This window comes from Heloderma suspectum, chromosome 4 (assembly GCF_057233095.1).
Source record: "Heloderma suspectum isolate Gila_16-S chromosome 4, 16-S_ref, whole genome shotgun sequence".
In the NCBI taxonomy this organism is placed as follows: domain Eukaryota; kingdom Metazoa; phylum Chordata; class Lepidosauria; order Squamata; family Helodermatidae; genus Heloderma; species Heloderma suspectum.
Window position 1 is genome coordinate 221850439 of NC_139461.1, and position 25233 is coordinate 221875671.

At 43.3% G+C, this 25233-nt stretch overlaps 1 protein-coding gene and 1 long non-coding RNA gene across 2 annotated transcripts in view; one reads left to right on the forward strand and one right to left on the reverse strand.

The window, feature by feature from the left end:
- LOC146348108 (uncharacterized) overlaps window positions 1–25233 on the reverse strand; it is a 79876-nt gene that overhangs the window by 47675 nt on the left and 6968 nt on the right. The window lies entirely within an intron of this gene.
- LOC146348110 (CARD- and ANK-domain containing inflammasome adapter protein-like) lies at window positions 17037–21651 on the forward strand. The gene has a single exon (XM_084852375.1). The coding sequence runs from the start codon at window positions 19378–19380 to the stop codon at window positions 21649–21651; it is 2274 nt and encodes a 757-aa protein (XP_084708501.1). The 5' UTR covers window positions 17037–19377.

The following is a 25233-nucleotide window of genomic DNA, read 5'->3' on the forward strand; positions in this document are numbered from 1 at the left end:
GGAAAGGTTGCAATTGGCTATTGAAGGAGCTGTGAAAGAAAGGCATGGGAAAACTCTGAGGCAGGCTGTACAGCTGGGCATTTCTGAAGTAAGTGTGTGTTGTTCAGTGCCTGGCAGTTTTTCATATGATTGACTAAAAAAAAAGAAAAAGAAATTCCAGGGGAAACTTATGCAGTCCACTCCACACTGCATCCTGTGATCATTATATAGTTACAGTGTGTGCCTTGCTTCCTGAGTTACTTTGCCCAGATGTTTGTAGTATCTTATTAAAGAGGTACACACTTTTGTGCACTTGGTCTGGACAGAATCATTGTATTTTCCTACTTCTCAAGATTTCCTTGCCCTTCCTTTTAGGAAGCTGCATTATACTAAGTCAGAACATCTAGTTTAGTATTATCTATACTGACTGGCAATGGCTCTCTAGGGCTTCAGGCATGCCAGGGATTGAACCTGGAACCTGGGATCTTCTGCATGCAAATCACGTGCTATGTGCTACATGCCACCAAGCCACGGTCCCTCCCCTCATTAATTACCTGAGCTCTTTACATTTTTAAACAACAGATTAACTAGATTGCTTCTGTACCCCAGGTTTGTGGCTTTCATCCCAGGGTGGAAGTTAAACATGTGACTATTTCCTATCCCGTTACTGTATGAAGACTTTTGGAGGACTTCTTTGGGGGGCAGGTTGGGTGGGGGGGAACGACATGCATCATATTAGTTTGTATGTGCATGGTTTCAATAGCCCAAATTCAGGATTTAAAATAATGTTTTTGTCTCTGTGTGTACAGAAAGTGCAGAAAGATTAAATACTGGAAGGATGAGAGGCAAAAGTGCTATGAAATGAAATGTGACAAGAGTGCTGGTGTGAATAAAGCCTGAGAAGTAGAAATAGTCTATTTATTTAGGGTGCAATCCTATGCATGTTTCAACAAAAAAGTCCTACAACTCCCAGCATTCCCCAGCCAGCCATGAGTTGTAGGACTTTTTTCTGCCTAAACATGCGTAGGACTGTCCCACAGATGCAGATAAAATGAGAAGGAGATCAAGGATCAGGGTGTGTGACCCTAATGTCAGATCAGTCTTGGAGCAAATTGAATTTTTAAACATTGTTAGTAGCCCTATCCTATGTGTGTTTCCTCATAACAACCTAAGAAGAGCCCTGATGGATCTCAGAGTAAGGGCCCATCTAGTCCAGCATTCTGTTCACACAGTGACTAACCAGCTTCTCACAGGCAACCCAGAAGCAGGACATGAATGCAACAGCACCCTCCCTCCCATGTTAGCCGGCAACTGGTGTACATAGGCTTGTTGACTCTGATACTGGAGGTAGCATGCAGCCATCAGGACTAGTAGCCATTAATAGCCATCTCCTTCATGAATTTGTCTTATCCTCTTTTAAAGCCATCCAAATTGGTGGCCATCACTATGTCTTGTGGTAACATACTACTGTGAAGAAGTACTTCTTTTCATCTGTCCTGAATCTCTCACCAATAACTTTAATGGAATAACCTCAGGTTCTAGAATTATGAGGGAGAAAAAATGTCTCCCTATCCACAATCTCCACTTACTCAGAATTAAGTCCTGGTGAGTTTCATAAGACTTAGTTACAAGCAGATTAACATAGTATTGCAGTCCCATAGGCTGATCCTATGGTCCCACTACCCGTTGCTTAGAGCAGGGATGCAGAACCTCCAGCCTGTGGGCCTAATCTGGCCTGTGGAGTTTCTGCATCTGGCCTGCAGAGCTCTTTGGGTTCCTCCAGTGTGTGGGGCTTGGCATCCAAACCCCACCCCCTGGAGGAATCCCCACTGTTATTTTCTATCTGAGATAACAACAGGGATTCCCCTGCACTCAGCTTTCCCTCCCACTGGGATGGGGAATGGCATGCAGGGGAATGGCATGCAGTTACCTCTGATTGGAGATAACCACAGGGATGCAAGTGGGGTGGGATTCGGAGGTTAGGATTCACCTAGGGGAAGATACTATTGATAAGAAAGCACTCACACAACCAATATAGAAAGCTGAGTTGGAACACTCTCTGCTGTTACTGCTTGTTCTACTGCCATGTCCCTGTCTCTGATTCTGAAGAGAGAATTGATCAGATGTGTGTGGCTAGCAATGCCATTAGCTGGAATAGAATTCTTGGAATTCATCCACAGAGGTGGCTGTCCTTCCCGTTCCTTTTACTAGCAGGACCTTGTCTGGATTGAAGTTGAACTGCTGTTGATCAATAGGGCCCCTGTTTCTGCATAGTGCATGCTTAACCCTGTATCCTTTGTGCAGGTGACACTGCTACCACTTGTAGAGTAAGAGAGTTGTTTAGTCAGTTCATGTTTACCCCTAACTGCAGGGTTGTGGGAGAGAGACAGGCTGTGGCCGTGGGTCTGTGACATTTGCTCTACACCAGGAATAGGCAGAAACTAGAAATACAGATCTTCTAGACTTCAACTCCCAGCATTCCTGACTGTTGGCTGTGGTGGCAAGGACTTCTGGGAGTTGAAGTCCAAAACATCTGGAGATCTACCTTCTGCTTACCCCTGCTGTACACAGCTAGGGGGAAAGACATTTAGGGACTCAGCTTTGAGGCATTGCCATTCTCCCCAATAGGCTTCTTTCCTTGCCCGCGTATCACATGCATTGCCTTGCAGCACCAGTTGCAGCAGTGGAACTGATGTCCATGGTGGATATTGGTGTTTGGAGTCCTAAGACTGAGTAGCCATAAGGGTTCTGAGAAGCATTCCCCATCTGCACCTCCAACTCTGTTCTTGGCCATCACCAAAATTCTGAATCACCAGGTTCCCACTTGTGCTCTTGTATACTTACGGATCGATAGACATGGGAACAGAGCAATGTAGTCCCATGCCACACATCCTGAGAAGTGGGCTGTGCTCCTTTGCTGGGGCTTATATACTCCCAGGGGTGTGCTATGATTCACTCCTGTTAGTCAGAATCCTATCCTCTGACATTTGGGGCAAGAGGTCATGGTGCTGAGGAGCTGAAATCTAGGTCTCTCTATCAACCCCAATGGTAGTGTTTTGTACCTACCTCTTGTAGTCACAAATGCATGGGTGGGAGTAAGCCCTCAGCAAGCACAGGATTTGGCAAAGTCTACTCCTCTACCACCAGGTTTCAGGCTTCTCCCAGTTTTTCCCCTTGCTCTGCTGGTAGTTCAGCCATGGAACATAATGCCTCCTGCTAACATAATGGGGTTGTAGATTTACACTGATGTTACTTCTGTTCTGCTGGGACTAGCAGCAATCCTATACCACTCCGCAGGAGGAAGGGCCATAGCTCAGGCTCAATCCTCTCCATGCAGGGCTGGGAAGGCTCAAGTCCATAATTCTGGAGACAAGCTCTGCCAGTCTGAGCTAGATGAACCAATGATCTGAATCAATATAAAGCAGCTTCCACTGGGACCATGTCTCCATGACAACAGAAAGATAAGTGAATGGAGGAGTACCAGATTTTTTTTTTTTAAGGAATCAGCTTTGCTGCACTTTGGTCCATGCAGGGCTCCAGGAACAAGTGCTCTGCACCAGTAAAAATCACTTCACAGAACATACTTCTGGGTGGGGGTTGGAGTGAACATCATCTGACTGGCAGGGGCTGCCCAACCAATAAGAGAGGCTCCCCCCTCCCCCCTTTCTCCTTTCCCCTGAAACTCTAGATGCACTTGCATTTCAGGAGCAAGCCTCACTGAGCACAATGGGAGTTACTTCCAAGTAGACACACATATGCTTATGCTGGGGAAGGGGCGGGGGGAGAACACAGGGATGGGAAACCAGCCCCCTTTCTAACTGCAGGATCTCTATAAGGAAGGTGTGAAGTAGTTACTTCCTAAGGCAATAAACCAAGCCATGGAGAATCGGAGAATCGCAGGTTTAGTAAAGCACTTTACAGGGAGGCCTCAAGAATCAGTGCTTTAAAATGTGTATTTGAATTCAGGGGGTCCTCTGTAAATTCTGATGCATGCAAGGCTCATTGAGCACAACGAGACTTACTTCTGAGTAGACACTAATTGGTTTGTTCTGGGAAATACAGGGACAGAAAAACACCCCTTGCCTGGGCTCAAGGCACACTCCTGGGCAGGGCTAGCATACCCGAGGTCAATGCAGGGGTTGAGGCATACAACAGCTATACCGAGAGAACCTGACTTAAGGAAAAGCATCGGACTTTAAGCAGTCTCAGGAAATCTGGTTTTTCCCTGATAAGCTCAGCGGTGCTCGGCGGTGCTCGGCAGTGGCTGCTGGATGGCCGCAATGTCAAGTATCCCTAATGCATCAGCATGCAGCCAGCTCGGACTAAATCGCTGGTAGACACACCCCGTGTTGTATTCAGTGGTATTGTTCCACTGATAGTTAAGCAACTCCATCAGCAGAACCGGGAGGGGGTTGATTTCCCTCCTCCCCACAGTTCCTGTTGCACCCTCAAAAACTGCTTCAGAGGGCTGGAAAACCTTCTGGAGCAGAATTTTGGGCAGCACAGATAGGGGTGAGAAGGCTTGGGGGAAAAAATTAGGGATGTCAGAGAATTTCTCCACGAATCTCGGGGAGGCCGAATGCCAGCGCATTTGGCCCCCCAAAATTGGTGGCGAAACGGTCTGCCGCCCCCCGCCCCCCCCCCGGGATGGGACTTACCTTGTGCGAATGTCCCTGGCGGCGGCGGCTCCGGCGGTGGTTCGGCGGCAGTTCGGCAGCGGTGCGGTGGCGGCGGCTGCGGCAGCCGGTCTTCCGACCGGCTGCCGCCACCACCATTTCCAGTAAAAAAACAAAAAACAAAAAAAGTGATAGGCTATGTAAAGATTTACGTAGCCTATCACGGCTAGATTTAAAAAAAAAAAACCGTGATAGGCTACATAAATCTTTACGTAGCCTATCACGGCTGACTGCAGGGACGCAAACGGTGGCGGCTACGGCCGCCGCCATTTGCGTCCCGGCCACCAAGGATTCGCGGGGGGAGGGATGGGGCACCTTCCCCCCGGCCAGAATTTCAGGGGGGAGGGACGGGGCGCCTCCCCCCCCGGCCAGAATTTTGGGGGGGGGAGGGACGGGGCACCGCGAATCAAGTTTCGTGAAAGGTAAGGGACTTTCGTACATCCCTAAAAAAAACAGGTTTTCCCCAAATTTTCCAAAAATCCCTTGGGAAAAAATGGATTTTTAAAAAAACCTGGGTTTTTTCACCCCATTTTTTCTGGGGTTTTCCAGGCCTTCACATCTCTAGGCATGTACAGCACTTTGTAGGCACTTAATAAACAAACAAACAAATATTATTATTAAGGACTGGAGAGGGAAGGAGAGAGGGGGGAAATCCTGTTGTGCCAGCAGACCTCTGCTAGCACGACACTGGATTTAACCCTATCTCCTTATGAAATATGATTGCACTGTCAGACAGTGTTTTTGCATTCAACTTAATTTGAATTGCAAATATAATTCTGCATTTTAATGGGTATTACAACCCCCCCACACACAATGCTAAGAGTTATACAATATCATGGCTATAAGTGGCAAAATGCCAGTACGATTCAAAAGTGCTATTAACTAGAATAAATCTCGCAAACATCTTGCTTTCTTTTATACACCAGGTACTCTTGAAGATGTAACAGGTAGAATTAATACCATGAGTAATGAATTAACTGAATATCAGAGTTGTCTAAGTAAATGTGCCAGAACTCAAGAGCAAAAGATTGATAGAAAGGTAAATGCAAATGGTACATTATCATTAAGCTGCAATTATATTATCTTGTGAGAGATATCTAGAAATGTGGTAGAACCAGGAGGAGAGAAAACTGACAGATGCTGCAAGCAAAAAGAAAAACTCATTTCCATTACAAGTCCTGAAGGAGTACAGCAAATTGTTTTTCTAATTAAAGCATTTTAATTAAAGCAAAATATATTATTATAATTACAGCATTTATAATTAAAGCTAAATTTTATAATTAGATTATTAGCTATTGCAGTTGCTTCTTCACCATGCAGTCCTATGCATATTTACTCACATGCAAGTCCCACTGTGTTCAGTGGAGCTTTCTTCCAGGTTAGCCTGCATAGGATTACAACCTTGGACGATAAATTGGATTAATTTTTCATGCCAACTGGAATGGATTTAACTACCTTAGGTGCTAAGGCAGGTTACTCTGGCTCTATAGTTGGGACAGAATATTTGTATTTACTGTGCGCTTCTGAGTTCAAACGACCCGTACCCCCCTTCAGGCATTCCATCCTGTTCAGGCAAGGAGAAGGAGGAGCCTGCAAGCCCACCCCCTCTGTCGTCCTTTCCATTGCCCTCTACACATTGTTGTCCTCTCTACATGCTCTCTCCTTCTGAGGGGGAGAGACCCCTGGAGGCTCTCCGCAGAGTTTTGAACACTGGAAAATCAGTGTATTTATTCGATCCTTCCTCGCGTGTTCACTCTGCTCTAAAACAGAATCCCTGAACATAAGAGTCATGCTGCATCAGACCAAGGGTCCTTCTAGTCCAGCTTTCTGTTCACACAGTGGTCAACCAGCTGTCCAAATCCACAAGCAGGACATGAGTGCAACAGCTCCCTCTTGCCCATATTCCCCAGCAAGTGGCGTACGTAGGCATACTGCCTCTAATATTGGAGGTAGCATATATCCATCAGGACTAGTAGTCATCCATAACTTTATCCTCCTTGAATTTGTCCAATCCCCTTTTAAAGCCATGGGACATAAACACATTTGCTGCTCCACCTCAGGCAGCAAAATGTCTTGGGCCAGCCTCCACGTTTAACTTGGTAGTGGATCTTCCTCCATAGGACAACTCACCTATACTTTTTTATTTCCTCCAGAGCCATGGGGCATTGTCCTATGCCCTGTGCTGCTGTTTAATATTATTTTATAAATGACTTGGATGAGGGTGTAGAGAGGGCTTGCTTATCAAATTTGCAGATGACATGAAGCAAGGAGGGATAGCCAACACCAAAGAAGGGAGGATTAAGACGAAAAAGGATCTAGAGAGATTGGAACACTGGGCCAAATCTAACAAGATGAGATTCAAAAGAGATAAATGTAAAGTCTTGCATTTAGGAACAAAAAATCAAAGACATAAGTATAGGATGCAGAAGACCATGTGAAAAGGACCTAGGCGCCTTAGTGGATCATAAGTTGAATATGAGCCAAGAGTGTGATGCGGCAGCTAAGAAAGCTAATGTAATTTTGAGCTGCATTAAAAGAAGCATAGTGTCCACGGGAAGTAATAGTTCCACTCTATTCTGCATTAGTCAGTACATTCGGAGTACTGAGTCCAGTTCTGGGTGCCCCATTTTAAGACAGTGACAAGTTGGAGCGCATCCAGAGAACAGCAACTAGGATCCTATGAGGAATGGTTGAAAGAGCTGGATATATTTAGCCTGGAGAAGAAAAAATTAAGGGGAGACAGGATAGCAATTTTCAAAAGGTGTCATGCAGAACATGGAGCAGCCTTGTTCTCTGTTGCTCCTGAGGGTATGACTAGAACCAGTGGGTGGAAATTGCTGGGAAGCAGATTTCAGCTGTCAGGGATGCTGTACCTGCACCCTGCACCGCAGAGCCTGCACTGAGCAGGGGGCTGGACTAGTTGATCTCTGAGGCACCTTCCAACTCTATGATTCTATTCAAAGGTCCTGTGCAGTGTTGGTGTTTGGTTGTTGTTGGTTTTAATCAACAAATTAATTTTGAAAAACCCTTCTTCCTAACTGGAATAAATTACATTGTGGCAGCTTACATTTTGCACCAACCATTGATGTTGATGTTTCTTCAGCTAGTGAAAAGGAGAGTCCAGCTGGGGCTCTTATAAACCTGCTCTCAGATTTCTCTGACATAATAAATAAAGCATATACATAATTTACTGGAAATTGATTTCCTGAAAAGGAGAGAGGCAAAAGATTGTGTGTAGGGGGTCGGCGGGGGGGAACCTTGATGTGGCTCTGCTCTCTCACCAGGATCTCATTTACGCAGATGTCTGCACTGTGTACCACAGTGGTTGATGTCTAGCAGTAGTAACTTAATATGCCAGAGCAGTCTAAACCAGTTTAGGATGCAGCATACATTCCTTTTCCATAGCTGAAGAGTTTATAAAAATATCTATTGGCCAAATTCTGATATCAGGCAGGTATTGCTCACATGTCCACTCACTGTGCCAACCAATGAGAAAAAAGAGACCCTGATCATGTTCTGGGTGCATGTGTGTGTTTCCTGCTTTTTAAAAAAATATATTTTTATTTATTTTATCTTTATAATATTGGTAATGTTGGTAAAAATTACCAACAACCTGATCAATACTACATTTTCCCAATAATACAATATTCTGATGATGACACCACAATAACAAAGAGAGAAGGAAAAAGGGGGAAAAAAGGAAAAGGGAGGAGGAAAGGAAGTGAAGAAAAAAGAAGATTCTTTCCCCTTCCCTCCCCCTCTCCCTCTCCCTCCCCTTTAAAGAATTAAGTTTAAACTCCAATACTCCCCGGCCTCCAATGCCATTCTATTTTAAAAACTATATCTATAACCTTAACAATCTTACAGTTTAATAAACAACTTTACATTTCAATATCATATCATCAATCTTATATCAAAGAAACAGGTCTACAATTCATTCCCAGAAGCCATTATTATTATTATTATTATTATTATTAATAAAATATATAGTGTTATAATAATAAACCTTAATATAAACCTTCAACAGTCAGTAATATATTTTATACTAGATATATTATCTATTTTGAAATAAAAAATATAAAGAAAAGCAAGAAAAAAAAAGATGAAAGAGAGTAAACGAATACATGTATAATCATTTATTTTCTGAGCTAGCCTGGATCATGTAGACTAAACACAAACAGTTAAAAAAGCTTGTTTAAAGTTCATGGGGTTGTAACAGAATTCTCACACATTTTTACATTCAGCCATGCCTCTGCCATTTCATGATTTTGAAACTTCTTCATCTGACCTTCAGACACAATACAAAGTGTAGCAGGATATTTTAAGTAACATTGTAAGTTCATTTGTTTTGCCATATTTTTTGCTTTGATAAATTGCCTTCTTTTATTCGCTACCTCTTTGATGTAGTCTGGAAATAACATACCTTTATCTTGTTTTCAGGAAAGGCTTCCACCCTCTCTTGCCAAATGCAGGATATAATTCTTTGTGGAGACTTTTGCAAATTGAACTATGATTGTATAATCGGTCCCTTTAGCATTTGGCACATGAAATGGCTGCTCAATATCAAGTAAATAATCAGATGTGATAGGGAGTATCTCATGCAAAAGTTAATCCACAAAAATAGGCAATTTTACATCATTAGACAGATTTTTAATCCCAATAATATGTACATTGGATCACCTCGTGAAGGCCTCCTCATGTGTGCGGAGGGTAGTGCGGGAAGGGGTATTCCCTTAAGCAACATGGCCCCTGATTGTTAAGGCCTTAAAGCAGCCTTGCCCAATCAGGTGTCCTCCAGATGAGTTGGACTACAACTCCCATTATCCTTCTGTCAGCATGGTCACTGTATACACATTTTGTATCTGATTTATTATATTTACATCCGGTTTGTAAATGCCTTTGAATTTTTTGGGGTATAAATTCATTAAATAAGTAAAAATAAGTAAGAAGATCGGACTCAGTTTGACACAACCAAAGTTTGGCTTCTGTTTGTAATGTCAGTTCAACAAACATGAGTAAAGATAGTAGTTGGTTGCATAGATAAGTTACTCCTGATTTCTGGAGAGAATGTAGTCACCTATCCTTCAACCATTAGTTCCCAGAAGAGCCTTTTGGTTTGCTTATGACGTGGGATGGTACCTACCAATAAAATTACTTTAGTTTTATAACTGTGACAAAGCCCGCATCCAGTTGGGATATTGGGCTAGGCTAAGATATTTTGCTGCCTGAGGCGGAATAAATGGTTCCTTTTACCCCACCCTTTCTCCCACAAGTCAGGGTTTACGTAGCTGCAGTACCCAAAGCCAGTCAAGTCATTTTGGTATCTGAGGAAGAAAATCACGCAAGCGCTTTCCCCCCTCCCTGGCAGTTAAACAGCAATATCATCAACAACAAGAAATTAAATAACAATTTGCTGCCCTTTCATGACACACAAAGTTAGCTGCCTGGGGTGGCTGCCTTGCTCTGCCTAATGGTAGAGCTGGCCCTGAGAAGATCTTTAAAAAGCAGCACAACAGGTTTTGATGTGTCGTCTTCCAAGACTGAACCTTAGCAAAAGTGTTGGCCTAAATCCCCCCAGGGAATCTGGCTTTAAGGGGTTACAGCAGGAAACCTATTTCTTGCTACAAACATTCACTGACAAAGTGCATAATCCTGACTGAAAACCACAGGAGGCTATTTGGTTGAATATGGGAAGGAGGAATTCTGACCATTTTGCAAGGAGAGCTACGATCTGCCTCATTTTGCTGATTCTTCAAGTTGCCTCAGCATTTAGTAACCTAATATTTCTGCATCACTTAAACATGCTAATGAAAGGCTTTTGTGCAACTGCTTTACATTAAGAATTGCCCAAAGATAAAGTGTGGGTTGTCATTGTTGTGTGTGTGTGTGTGTTTTTAGACAGATGGCAATTATTTGTGAACAAATCTCCAGCTCAGTTTAGTTCTCCTGTAATCCAAAATGCTCCCCTGCAGTGGCAGCATGTAGATGGTCTTGTGTGGACACAAGAGACAGGCCTTTTTGGTTGTGTCAGCCAGATTGTGAAATGCCCTCCCAAAGGAGATAGACCCTTCATTGTTCATTTGTAGAAGAACACTGAAAATGGTGCTGTTTCAGCAAGCATTTGTATGATAAGGGCCCCATCTCCACCAGGCTTTTACTCTGGGGTGGGTGTGAGCTGAGGTCCCTCATGATAGATGACACAGTCGTGACTTCACAGCCATCCGTGGTTTTCGCCTGGAAAAAAGTGGACTTCCAAGGAGTCGTTTTACTGCAATTTGTTGGGTTTGCTGTGGGTTCCCCTGTGGTTGCGGGCCATCTGTTCCTTCCCTGACCTGACTTCGCTTCTTACAGTGGGCGTATTTTAGGCATGGGTAGTGCCTGCATCACTCTGTGATGCCCCTTTGCTCCTACATCCCTTCACCGCTGTGCAGTTACAGAGGCACAGAGGGATGTTATCATTTATTTAATCACACTTTTGCACATCTTTGCAGCTTCGTATCTTCGCAACAGTTGTGAACTCAGTACCCAAGGGCTGGGGGCGGGGGTGTCTTGCGGGAGGAATAATATCACTCTGGCCACCATTTCGGAGCAATGGCTAGGCTTGTAGCGCTCATGCTTGTGAGTACAAACCATTGCGAGAGTCTTGGGCTAGGGAACTGACAAACTGATGCTGAGGAAATGAAGGAGCACAAAATGCTCATTTTTTTTTTTTTACTGAAAACAGGGTCAGAAAGACACAGCAGAGCCCCTCAAATATAAATAGCCACTGAAGTTTTGCACCCCCACACTCATGGGACTGCACAACTGTGCATTTCAGTGTAATGGCAAAAAAAGAGGACACGGCGAGTCTCTTAGGGAAGTGCACAGTACATCGTGAGTGTACACCAGGGCATGGTGATTCAAAGCTGCATTGCTGTGCATGTGCGACGGGGTGGGGGGCCAAAGCGATGCCATGTAGATGGGACCAAGGTCTCTAGCAGTGCAACCCTATGCATGTATACTCCAAAGTAAGACCCAGTGTATTTGATGGGACTTACTTCCAGATCAGTGTGCGTAGGATTGCAGCCTTGGTGCGTCTTACCTTTAGGGCGCAATCCTATGCATGTTTAGACAGAAAGAAGGCTGGCATGCTGGGAGCTGTAGGACTTTTTTTCTGTCTAAACATGCATAGGATTGCACCTTTTTAGTACTTCTTTAAACAGTTGTTTCTGATGTTTTGTTATTTTCTTTTAATGTGTATTATTGTATTGTTTCCTGTTTCATTACACAAAATGTTGAGTGCGTTTTGATGTAATAAATGAATAAACAAGCAAACAAATAAGCAAACACATTTCTGTTTGTATAATTCAAGTGTAAATATATAACATTTTTATCATTCCCCCCCTTCCCCATCCTTCTAATTGCAAGCTTTTAGGACAAGAGCCCTCAGTCGACTTGTATATCTGTGACTGTGTTACCCAACATCAACTTTTGAGATTGTTTGGCCTACAAATCTTAAAAAAACAAATCTTAAGTTTGGCAAATAGGCCTTATATTTCCAGGAAACTCATGCTTGGTTATCTAAGCTCACGCATCATGGTGCTTAGTCTAATACTGTTATTAGTTCCTCTCAAAAAAAGTCCTACTGAATTAGACACAACCCCACAACATATGGTTTGATCAGGGGGTTTGAGACTAAACTCTACACCTCTTGATGTATATGTTAGGGGTAAAGTGAGCTGAATGGTTAATGTGCATAACAACCAGCCATTGTGCATATTCACCACACCTCACAGAATATGCGCAAAATCTGCTCATGAAGTGGGAATTGTGCATATTTCCCAGTCGATACTCATACTCTCCAACAGACCTTGTGCATATCCCAACAGATTTTTGTACATTCTCTGGGCAATATGCACACTCTCTGGTCAATATGTATAGTCTCCAAGAAACATTCCTTTGGTTTCTATCTCTAGTTCAGAGGTGGGCAACCCGTTGCTCACAGGCTAATGTAGCCCTCTGTCTAATTTTATGCAACCCATGTAATTCTCTCCCATCTGCACAGCAGGGAAAAGGAGGCATGCCTGCAGCCTCTTTTTCCCTGCTGCTCAGCTGTTCCCTGCCAATTAACTGAGCAGCACAGGAGTGAGGAGAAAACATTTAAACATCCCCACGCTGTGATCCCCCATACTACTCAGCTGATCAGCTCAGAACAGTTGAACAGGAAGAAAGGAAGGCTGCAGCCATGCCCCCTTTGTCCCACTGTGGGAGAGAATACCACCAATCGCATAAAATTATACAGCAGACTGCATGTGGTCTGTGGGCAGCAGATTCCCACTTCTGAACTAGAGACAGAAACCAAGGGAATGTTTCTTGGAGACTATGCCTATTTACCAGAGAATGCAAAATGCAGTTGAGATAAGCAGATTCCCCAAGGCCTGTAGGAGATTATGCATATTGATCAGAGAATGTACATAAGCCTGTTGAGATATGCAGATTCCCCAAGGCCTGTTGGAGATTATGCATAGTGCCCGGAGAATGTACAAAATGTTGTGGAGGTATGCACATTCCACAAGGCCTGTTGGAGGGCATGTATATTGACTGGGAAATGTGCCCAATTCCCTCTTCATGGACAGATTATGTGCACATTCTCCTTGAGGCATGCTGAATGCACACAATGTTTACAAATTCATGGTTACAGAGGCCCCAAGTTATCTATCTATGTACCCTATTTTTTTTAAGCATTTGTTGCTCGTTTTCGGATTATGATGTACAATTTGCGCACATGATTTATCACTGCGATTGACCCCAGTTTTCATGCCAGGATCTGATCATAGAATCATAGAATAGTAGGGTTGGAAGGGGCCTATAAGGCCATCCAGTCCAACCCCCTGCTCAATGCAGGAATCCAAGTCAGAGCATCCCTGACAAATGGCTGTCCAGCTTCGTCTTGAACATCAGCAGTATGGGAGAGCCCACTACATCCCTAGGTAATTGGTTCCGTTGTTGTATTGCTCTAACAGTCAGGAAGTTTTTCCTGATGTTCAGCCGGACTCTGGCTTCCTGTAACTTGAGCCCATTATTCCGTGTCCTGCACTCTGGGATGATCGAGAAGAGATCCTGGCCTTCCTCTCTGTGACAACCTTTCAAGTACTTGAAAAACGCTATCCTATCTCCCCTCAGTCTTCTCTTCTAAAGGCTAAAATGATCATAATCATGTACCCAGTCGCTGTTCATTGAATGGGCACTGATGTTGTCAGTTTCCCCATGAATTAAAACAAGGCCAAACCTAATAGTACATTGTTGGCCAACCAGTCACAGGTGAACTATTTGTTGTTTGAGCTGTTAAGTGGCTTGTTGAGTAGAGAGCTGGTGACAAGTCTTGCACCCCAGGTGGTCACCTGGATCACATGTCCATACATCTCTCCCGTTTTAGGTGGATGGTGGGCTTCTAGGTTGTTTTAGACTGTAGTCCTATACCCACTAATGAGTCACCAAAAAAGAGGGCATGATTTGCATAAGCTAATTTATATGTATAAGTGCAAACTTAGAAATAATTATTATGGTTTAAACAGAAATGCAGTACATCTCACCATAGTGTGGAAGACTGTGACCAGGGGCTTCACCACACCAGGATTTTTATCCCGCAATTTACTGGGTCTTCTGCTCCCAGTTTCTATGCAGGATTAAAGATCAGCTCCTTACGTGGGCTGACATGTGCAGTTCTCTGCAGCCTCGGGGTGGAGAGCGAGATTCAAATCAGTGGGTCTCCCAACAGATCCAAGTATCTCTCATTCTCTCTGCCAAGTGGCATGGGGCTTCGTTGCTGTGAGGTGTTTACAAGAGGCGGTGGTGTCTCCATCTTCTTCTTCCTTCCCCACCAGCTCCATGCTTGCTTTGAGCCTCTCCTAGCCCAGCCAAGAAAACTCTCCTCCCAGCTCAGGTCAACCACATGCAGACATGCTGAAAGGGGCGGGGAAGGGCAGTTATGATTTTCCTGCTCCAGCCCAATGGTTTTTTATTCCCAAGCTGTGGTTATAATGGAACTGCACAATTTCACATGGCCATTAAATAGATTTACATTTAAATAGTGCATTATCTCTGACTTTGAAAAAGTGGGATAAAGTTCAAAAACTGCTGGATGTGCCCTGGAGGTTGATGGCATCCTGAAAAGGACCTGCAAACTTCCCTGAGTGACGCATGATGAAAGCTTCATGTGAAGGAGCCCCAGGAGACCTGTGTGTGCCTGCCTCTTCAGTTTGTTGACCAGCTGCTAACTGTTGATGGGCAACAGCTTTTATGATTATCTTTAAACTGGAATCTTTTATGATTATCTTTAAACTTGGACAGCATAGCCCTTCAAATAGAGGATTGCCCTCTATAAAAGAGGACACCTGCCCACCCTAATACCCACTTACTTGGAAGTAAGCACCATTGAACTCAATGTGGCTTACTTTTGCGTACCCATGTATAGTATTCCCTTGCGAATTAGTTCAACTTAAAGTAATATATTTTGTTTTTAAATACAAGATAACTTTAGGTAGCAATCCTAGTACATTTACTTGGAAAAATGTTCTTGTAAAGTGCAGGACATTTTCCCCATAAAAAATAAATTTTAAATCTTAACATTTTTGTCTTAAACACATTTATGTGGAAATCAGTGCTGTTGATTTTAAAGAAGCTTTCTTCCAAATAAGTAAACACTAAGGGTGAGGTGAAGGTTACTGTAATGTTGCAAGGGACATATAAAACTTTTCAATAATCAGTTGAGTGCTATATTTACACAGGGTTACTTTGACATAAAGCTGCACGGGAAGCAAAGTGATAAATAACAAAGGCTCGCTTGCAGCTCAGTCCTAATCATGCTTAATCAGAAGTCCTACTGATTCGAATGGGATTTTTCCCCAAATAAACAGGTTTAGGATTATGGCCCTAAGCAGCAAAGTCCTCATAAGGATTCCATTAGGAACACATTTGTGCAATGACGTTTTATGATTTAAAATGTAATAACTATTTTAGACCCCAGCACTGTATCATAATTTGTTCTGGCAAACCATTACACAGTCCAAGCAACTGTAAACATTCAGAGCAACTCCAATCCAGATCTGCTTTGTGCTGGTTAGGGGTGCCCGATCCTACACATGTTGACTTGGAAGAGTTCACTATGTGCAATGAGGCCTTATACAAAAATATATTTACATAGGATTGCTGTCTTAATTGGAAGTAAGTTCCATTAGAAACTGCCAAGTTTACTTTCAGGTAAATGTGGAAGTATGGGGTAGGGCCATAGCGCAGTGGTTGAGCACATGTTTTGCGTGCAGAAGGTCCGTGGTTCAATCCCTGGCATCTCCAGGTAGGGCTGGAAAAAACAAACAAACTACTGCCTGAAATCCTTGGAGAGCTGCTGCCAGTCAGTGTTGATAACGTTGGGGTAGATGGACCAATGGTCTGAGTCAATAGAAGACAGTTTTCTGTGTTCCTTCCTGTTTAGCACTAAGGCACACACACCACTCTCTTAATGATGTAAATGGGATCATTTTGTATGATGGGATGCATTTATTATAATACAATAGATGTGAATGTATTATAATACATAATTATGTCTCTATCTGGTCACCTTTAAGAAATTTGGGGCAGCTTGCATGGGTCTCTTGGCGATATCCAGACACTAAGCAGGCTTGTACCCACTTAGCTTGAACAAACCTATAGGAGCAGGTGCTCCCAAATCATTCACTGTTAGTAAGTGTCGTAGGGGTTGCTTATTAGCCAGTGATCTTGATGTATGAAGCAGCAGTTTCCTAGGGCAGGGCCTGGGAAGAAGCGGAACATGGGCTTGCAGCAAATGGTTGGCATCCCATCACACCTGGCACAGCAGTGATGCCATTGGTGTTGCAGGAGAGGGGAGATCTTCTGTGCTGGAGGATGGACTGTCCTGATGGCAGGATAAGCTATTCTGGAGGATTCCATTCTGTCTCTGCGCAGGGAGGGAGCAGGATCATGTTCAAAGTGTATTTTAACAACAGAAACACATTTTTAACTTGGGCAGAGGTGGTGATTTTTCTTTAGCTAGGCAAACCAAGGTGATAGCCTCCATTAACCAAAGAAAAGGCATGCTTCCCGATCTGACAACACCAGCCTTGTAACTCCTTATGACATTTTTATAATGGTACGGGCCATTACATATTTCGAAGCAAGACACCCATAATGCCACCAAGTAATGCGAAAACATTCAGCATCTTTGTTCCAGACAAAGTCATTCCCTCACTTGCAACAAACTTGCGGAATGTTTTCAATAAAGAGCTGGTTGCATTATAGGTAAGTGTTGTACTTCAAGGACTGAATCTGAAATTAAAATGCACACTGGGAAACATTAATAACACAACTTCACTCACTACTGATATATTTATGTTCATTTATTCCAGCTGTTATATCAGGCCCCAAGCCTTAGAGAATGTAAAGAAAGTATTGGGAATCTTTCAGTTACACAGCGGGCAATTTTAACAGGTTCCAGGTCTCTAATGAGTTTAAAGCACAATGCCAACCGGCTGCTGGAAATGCTCAAAAGGGAAACAGTGACCTCTTCTGGACTTTTTAAATAAATCAAACTGTATATGTCAAGACGATGATGTGATATTAGTCTATGAAGATTCACTTGCATTCCTCAGTGGGAGAAAGGAAAAATAAGACATGTTAAAAATATTTTATGTTGACGAAGTCAGCATATTTGTTTTTTTGAAAACAGATGCTTGCATTAATTAAGAAACATCTCCATCTTGGAAAATCCAAAAAACCATGAAGCTTCAAAGCGCACCGAGCTTCAAAGCCAGATATAGAGACTAAACAATTAGCTAAAAAAACACTCAACTCCTTCTTTCAAGTGGTGATTAACTTAACTTACTGGCCCAGTTATTGGACAAGCGTCACTAGATTAAACAAACAAAATGTCTTGGAATATTTTAGTGGTTACATTTAATTCTGACACAGAGGGCCAAATAGTGAATATATCACCGAGAGCTCATTCAAATGTTAAGCATCCGTATGAGCACCACCAGTGCACCCATGTGCTAGAGTTTCATACGCAAGCCTTAAAACATATTACATGGCTGGGCAGACCAATCATGCAAAATGCCTCTACTCACTCCAGCATTGCATTGACCACCTGGTTGTAATGTCAGAGTGGAGCCATTATATAGCCACCAACCACGTAATCAATTGTTTGCAAATGTTGCTGCTTCCCTACGGACTGCTACCAAATAGAAGCATTTTTGCAACAGCACTGATGTGGGAGTATTAACTTTGTAACTGTCCCTGTAAGTTGTGGATTTTCAGGTCTCAGTTTGAATGATTACTTCCGATCCCACCTACCCCCAGCTGCAAATTATCCAGTTTCCCAAGCTAAGAGGCTGCTGTGTTGTGTGGGATCTCCTTCCCTTTGTGGGTTGTGCAGCTGCAAAATGATGCTTGTGAGAAGCATAAGGGAATTTGAACTGTTACCTGGGGAAATTGTGGGGACTAGCAATGAAGTGATCACTGCTCACTGAGCCACTGGGGCTGATGGACTGGGGGTGCCAGGGCGTCATTTTGCATGTTGTGTATGCTGTGATGCATGGCGCATGTCCTCATTGCTGTATGTTCATTGGCTCTCTTTATGTATGGGTGGTATGTGGATATGACACCAGCACAGTCGGATAGCTAGACTCTGAGAGCATTTCCAGGGTCTCTGGAAGCATGTCTGCTGTTTTTATGCCATTTCTGGATTTTCTGTGTTGTGTGTTTTGTTTTCCCTTCTCCTCCCAGGTTGAGCACTTACAGGATTCAGCAGTTTCGCTCCTGTAGTGGAAGTAGAGCAGTATCTTCCCACCTGGTGGAATTGGTGTGTTAATCTTCCATTTACTGGAAATCATCATTGCAATGCTCCTATATCGCTTTAATTAACATTCCTAAATTATTAAAATATTCTGCTTCATGGCCATGCTAAATACATTCTCAATGAGAACTTATCTTTACTTTATCAAAACACTGTGATCTCATAGCACTGATGAAACTGTTAAACTTTATCAAGTCTTATTTCTTGATTTTTCTTGCATTTTCCAAGTATTAATGCGACTCTTTCACAGCAAGAAGACTTAAGTGTAAAATGTTTTAGGATATAAAAATTGGAAACATGTCACTCATTTTCAGTCTCTTTGCTTTTGTTTAGCAATGTAGCACTGCAAAGCTTGAGCACTGTGTGATATGCCTCTGTGTAACTAACTCAGGGGTGTACAATTTTATCTCAACATTACACAAAGGCTAATTACATAGCAACAGTAACTAGTCTGCTGGTTTTCTTCTGACATGTTTGACAGATGGGTCACACAGCAAATAATATTTTTTAAAAAAATTCTATACCATCAATAGCCTAGCTACCAACTTTGAAAACAGTTTTCCTCCGGATATTATCCACACTATCTTGTAATGCATCCATATTCACTGGAATACTTTTATTGGGTTTTGTTTTCCTTACATTGGTCAACTCTGTCTGTTCTTAAGCAACAGAGAAGAGGATCAGAAAACAGCACTACACAACAAAAGGCGTAGCGTTTATGCTCCCCGCCTCCTGCCTAAGTAGAACTAACAACCACTGCAATATTTGTTGGAAGAAACTGGAGCAAACTTCTGCAACGATCTATGCTTTCTTCTAGTAAATGCCAGACTTCAAAGGAATGTTTACTGTATTGTGGATGAATAATATAAACACATCATGTATACAACCAGCGTGTTCACAAATCCGTATGCCATAGAAGTACTGAGGACTAAAAAGAACGAGCTTGTAGAAGGCATAAACAACCCCGATCACCTTCTGAACTGGCTGATAGAAAATGGTGTTCTTACACCAGAGAAAAAAATGGTCTTATCCTACTACAGAACACGAACGGCAAAGAACTCCCGGGTTTTGGATATGTTAGCTTCTCAAGGTGAGCGAGCTTGCAGGCTGTTTTTTTATCCATGTCTGAAACAGTTAGAGCCCCATCTATATAACAACATGAGGAATTATGTCAGTGATGTGAATGGGAAAATTGGCAATGCTAGAAGGCAACTGATAGGGTACCTACTTGAGAAAGATAAAGAATGGGTTCAAAAGGTTAAGGATTTTCACCATGAAAAGAAAGATAGCCCCAGACAGGTTTTCGCGAAGCCAGAAAAGCTAACACGGGTCAAACGTAAAGAAAAACGAATTGTTGCAGCAGAAGTGAAGTCCAGAGACAATGATTTTAATTCTCCTAGTGTCTTTGCTTCTGTGGCTAAAGGTAATCTTTCTGATTTGGAAAAAAACTTAAAGGACAGTGATGTTAATGCAGTGAACTCTGCAAATGAAACCCTCTTACACATTGCAGCAGCTCATGGGCACACTGAAATAATTGACTATTTAATTAGCAAAGGGGCCAAGCTGGAGGTAAAGGATAAAGGAGGAAGAATCCCATTGCACAGAGCTGCTGAGAAAGGCCATGATAAAGCTGTGAAAATGCTGCTCCAAGCTGGTGCCAACATGTACTGCTTGGATCACAAAGGCAAAGCCCCGCTTCACCTGGCCAGTCAGAACCACCATATGAATGTTCTGAAGAGCATCCTGAGAGAAGAGGCGAGACAATGCAAGAACCGGCACAATTTCCTGCACGTGGCTGCTCTCAGAGATGACAGTGACCTGGTACAAATGCTTTTAAAGAATGGTGCTTTGGTGGATGCCAAGGATGAGAAAGGGCAGACAGCTTTGGGCTATGCTGTGTCTCAGGGATTTGAAAAGACTGTCAAGGTATTGCTGGAAGGTGGAGCGAACATTGATTCCAGCATCATTGATGCAGCTTTTAACAGCAACAATCAATCCCTATTCAGGTTATTGCTGGAACATTCCAAAGGATTTTCACCAGATACCATGGTGTCAGCTCTCTTTAAAGCCATACAGAAAGACCTGCATGGCATCGTAGCTGCTTTAATTGAAAGAGGTACGGACATAAATGCCCCAAATGAAATGCAGTACACGCCATTGCTTGCAGCATGTGAACAGGGGAAGATAGAGTCAGCGAAAGTTCTAATTGAAAAGGGAGCCAACTTGAAGCACAAGACCCCAAACTCAAGCAGTGCTTTACATCTGGCAGTTCAAGCTGGAGCCTTTTCCATCACAAAGATGCTCCTGCACAAAGGAATGGATCCTAACATCACAGGCCAGGGAGATCAAACACCCCTCTATGTTGCTGCATTACACAATAAGGGAGCACTAGTTGACATATTAATTGAAGGAGGAGCTAAAATTGATGTAGTCACTAAAGAGCTACGCACTCCACTGCACATTGCAAGTTATAAGGGTCATGTTGACGTTGCTCAAAAGCTCTTGCAACATCAGGCCAATGTTAATCTTAAGGATAAGCAATCAAAGACACCTCTACATCTTGCTGCTGAAATGGGAAATCCTGCTATGGTGGAACTGCTTCTTAATTCCAGTGCTGATCCAAATGCAACGGATAAAGAGAAAAAGACCCCTCTTCACCTGGCAGCCATTCGAGGCCAACCTAACACAGTGAAAGCACTGTTAGCGAAGAAATCTAGGTTGACTGCCAAAGACATGGACGGCTGCACACCAATACACTATGCAGCCATCAAAGGGAACATGGAGATACTGAAAGTACTTTTGGTGGCTGGAAACAATAAAAATATCAATGACAAAAATATATGGAGAAAGACGCCACTGCATCTTGCAGCAGAACATGGACACAGTGATTTCATGCATTTCTTGTTGAGCAATGGCTCAACCATCAATGCTTTGGATAACAATAAAGACACTCCACTTCATTGTGCTTGCAAAGCTGGTCATTTTAACTGTGTTAGCACACTGGTCAACTGGTGTGCAGGGGAGAAAGCAAATCTACAAGCCACAAATAGCCTGAAGAAGACTCCATTGCAAACAGCAGAATCCAGCTCAACTGAAAACCAAGCTCAAATTGTTACTCTTCTGAAAAAGAAAATGTTACTGATAAGATAAATTTGCAAAAGAGTAAGAAGCACAAGTATTTCCTACCTCCGTCTAATGCCTTATAGATACAGAGGTAGTACATCTGTGTTTGGGCTGTCTCATTTCAGAGCTAAAACATATGTGATGTAGAAGATCCTTGATTGTACCTCCTGATTTTGTTTTTCGAATCTTAAAATAAGCCAAGGTGGGTTGGAACGCTCAGAGATCGATTGCTGCAGCAGCAGTGAGGGAAGGGATGGTTAACCGTTTCCCCTTGTGCATTTTGCCCAGCTGAAATCTCCATGTCTATGAAGCTTCTATTGATTAGCCTCACTGCAGCGGGGTGGGAAAACAGGCATGATATCCTCAATGGGAGAAAATACGGGTATATAGACTGGGAAAACAGCATGGTAAGAAAAGGCTAAATATCACCTCACTGCTAATCAAAATGGAATCCATCTTCACACACATACACCCCCCCCACCCAATATGGTTGCTTTGAAGTAAAACAAAAGTCTTAAGACCAAATCATAGGTGTTCTCCACACCGGGCTTTTTATCCTGCAACTTTACTGGGGCATCTGCTTCTGGATTCTTTGTGGGATTAAGATCAGCTCCTTCACACACATTTCCTCTTTTTTTTTTTCAGGGGCTGCAAATTCTATATGTTTCATTATACAGCCACCAGATGGCACTGCTCTTATAGAGCAACTCCTTCTTTACACAGAAAAATTCAATTCATTTTTTTATTACCTCATTTCAAAAAAAGCTGCAGAAATGGACAGAAAGCATGGGAGGGGTGGTGGAGTTGACAACGCCATGTGAAGGACCCGTAAACTTCTCTGACTAACCAATCTCAAGAGCAGAATAAAAGCCCTGTGTGGGGAAGCCCTTTGTCAGGGAGGGTTTCCCTATTGCCAGGAATACTTCTTTTCTTCACGCAGTGATTCATTCTCCCCCACCCCCTGTATAGAGCAGCATTCAATTATGTGGGTTCCTTCCTGCAGTCTAAAGTGGTACAGCCCAGGCATGGGCTTATCACCTCAGTGAGAACTAGGCATGTCAGCTCAAATGAGCTATTTACATGCAGAATATACAGGTTGCATATTATTATCTGTGATATTTATATACCGCTAAATATAATAAGATCTCTAAGTGGCTATATGCCCCCCCCCCAGCAAAAGGGCCCCCAGAACTGGATTGGGCCAACTTGTAGCCCTTCACATGTTTTAGCCTACAACTCCCATCATCCCTCACTATTGCCTATGCTGGTTAGGGCTGATCGGAATTGTAGGCCAAAACTTCTGGAGGGCTGGACGTTGCCCACCCCTGCACAAAAACATGATAACTGTATATCAGCAGGGCATTCCTGTAACGTTCAGAACTATCTGTCTCACTTTGAACCACTCCAGAAGTAATTAAGGCCATGTGAAAGACTTCACAGCTTCTTGGATGGGTGAGAACGGACTTGTTCTTTAATAGTTATCTGGTAGATCACTTGAATCATATTACTCTGCAGGAACGTGAAGGAACTTATTGAGACTACTTCAGTAGTCTCAATGTGGAGTTACAGTCAGGGCCAGAAATATTGGAACAAGGATAACTGTTTTGGCAGTTGGCCTCTGTACACCACCACATTGAAGTTGAAAGGAAACACACCCAGATGGGAGTGAAGTCGGGACTTTCAGCTGTAATTCAAGGGGTTTGACAAAAGTGGGGCACTAACCATTCAGGAAGGACAGCCAGTGGCATACCCCCCCCCCATCGTTGGTGGCTCATAAGTAATGGAACGAATGGCTGACAAGCAGCTGCATGGCCAGGTGTGGCCTGTTTCCTGGGCCTGGAGGTGATTCTGAGTGTTATATTTGCATTTGGTAGCTGTTCACTGGAACTCCCAACATGGGGCCCAAAGAGGTGTCCATATGAGTGAAGGAGGTCATCATTAGGCTGAGGAAACAAAATAAACCCATCAGAGAGATAGCAAAAACAGGGGGAGTGGCCAACACAACAGTTTGGAACATCCTGAAAAAGAAAGAATTAACTGGCAAGCTCAGCAACAGCAAAAGGCCTGGAAGACCACGGAAGACAACTAAAGTGGATGGCCGCAGAATTCTGCTCATGGTGAAGAGGAACCCTTTCACAACATCTAGTTTAGCCAGGTCAAGAACGCTCTTGCGGAGGTAGGCATGTCATTGTCAATATCTACAGTCAAGAGACGGCTTTATGAATGTAAATACAGAGGCTTCACAACAAGGTGCAAACCACTGGTAATGCTTAAGAACAGAAAGGCCAGATTAGCCTTTGCCAGCAAACACCTAAAAACGCCTGCCCAGTTCTGGAATAAGATTCTTTGCACTGATCAAACCAAGATTAACTTGTACCAGAATGATGGGAAGAGAAAAGTATGGCGAAGGAAAGGCACAGCTTATGATCCAAAGCATACCACATCATCTGTCAAACATGATGGAGGCAGTGTTATGGCACAGGCATGCATGGCTGCCAATGGAACCAAGTCACTGGTGTTTATTGATGACCTGACTGCTGATAAAAGCAGCAGGATGAATTCTGAAGTGTATAGGGCTATACTTTCTGCTCAGATTCAGCCAAATGCTGCCAAACTGATAGGATGCCGTGTCATATTGCAGATGGATAATGACCCAAAACATACAGCAAAAGCTACCCAAGAGTTTCTCAAGTTAAAGAAGTGGGATGTTCTTCAATGGCCAAGTCAGTCACCTGATCTCAACCCAATACAGCATGCTTTTCACTTCCTGAAGACAAGACTGAAGGCAGAAAGACCCACAAACAAGCAGCAGCTGAAGGCAGCTGCAGTAAAGGCCTGGCAAAGCATCTCGAGGGAGGAAACTCAGCACTTGGTCATGTCCATGGGTTCCAGACTTCAGGCAGTCATTGGCTGCAAAGGATTTTCATCCAGGTATTAAAGGCGATCCTTAAGTTTGAAATGTAGGTTTGTTCCGTTACTTATGAGCCACCAACGATGGGTGTGTGTGTATGCCATTGGCTGTCCTTCCTGAATGGGTAGTGCCCCACTTTTGCCAAACCCCTTGAATTACAGCTGAAAGTCCTGACTTCGCTCCCATCTGGGTGTGTTTCCTTTCAACTTCAATGTGGTGGTGTACAGAGGCCAACTGCAAAACAGTTATCTTTGTTCCAATATTTCTGGCCCTGACTGTATCAGCCACTGGCTATACCTTCAGATGCCAGGCAATTTCCAAACTAGCTATTTAATAAAGAAGACAGTAGCTAACTTGAAATGATTACATAATGTCTGAACAGCTGTGATCCTCTTCCCTCTCAGCCAGAAGCATTCAGTTATGCGGGCTCTCTCCTGCAGTCTACAATAGCACAGCTTGGCCAGAAGTAAGCCACACTGAATTCAGTGGAACTTACTTGTGAGTAGACATGTATAGGGTTGCCCTGTAGCATTCTATGCATAAGTTCACCCAAGTCAGGAAGAGTTGGCATCATTTTAGGGCTAATTAAAAACAGCCTAAAGAATAAAGCAAGCAGCAGTCATATTTCCCGCTAAGTGCATTTACCTCAGGGAGCGCCTCCTCCCTTACGTTCCAGTCCGCCACCTATGGTCCTCTGA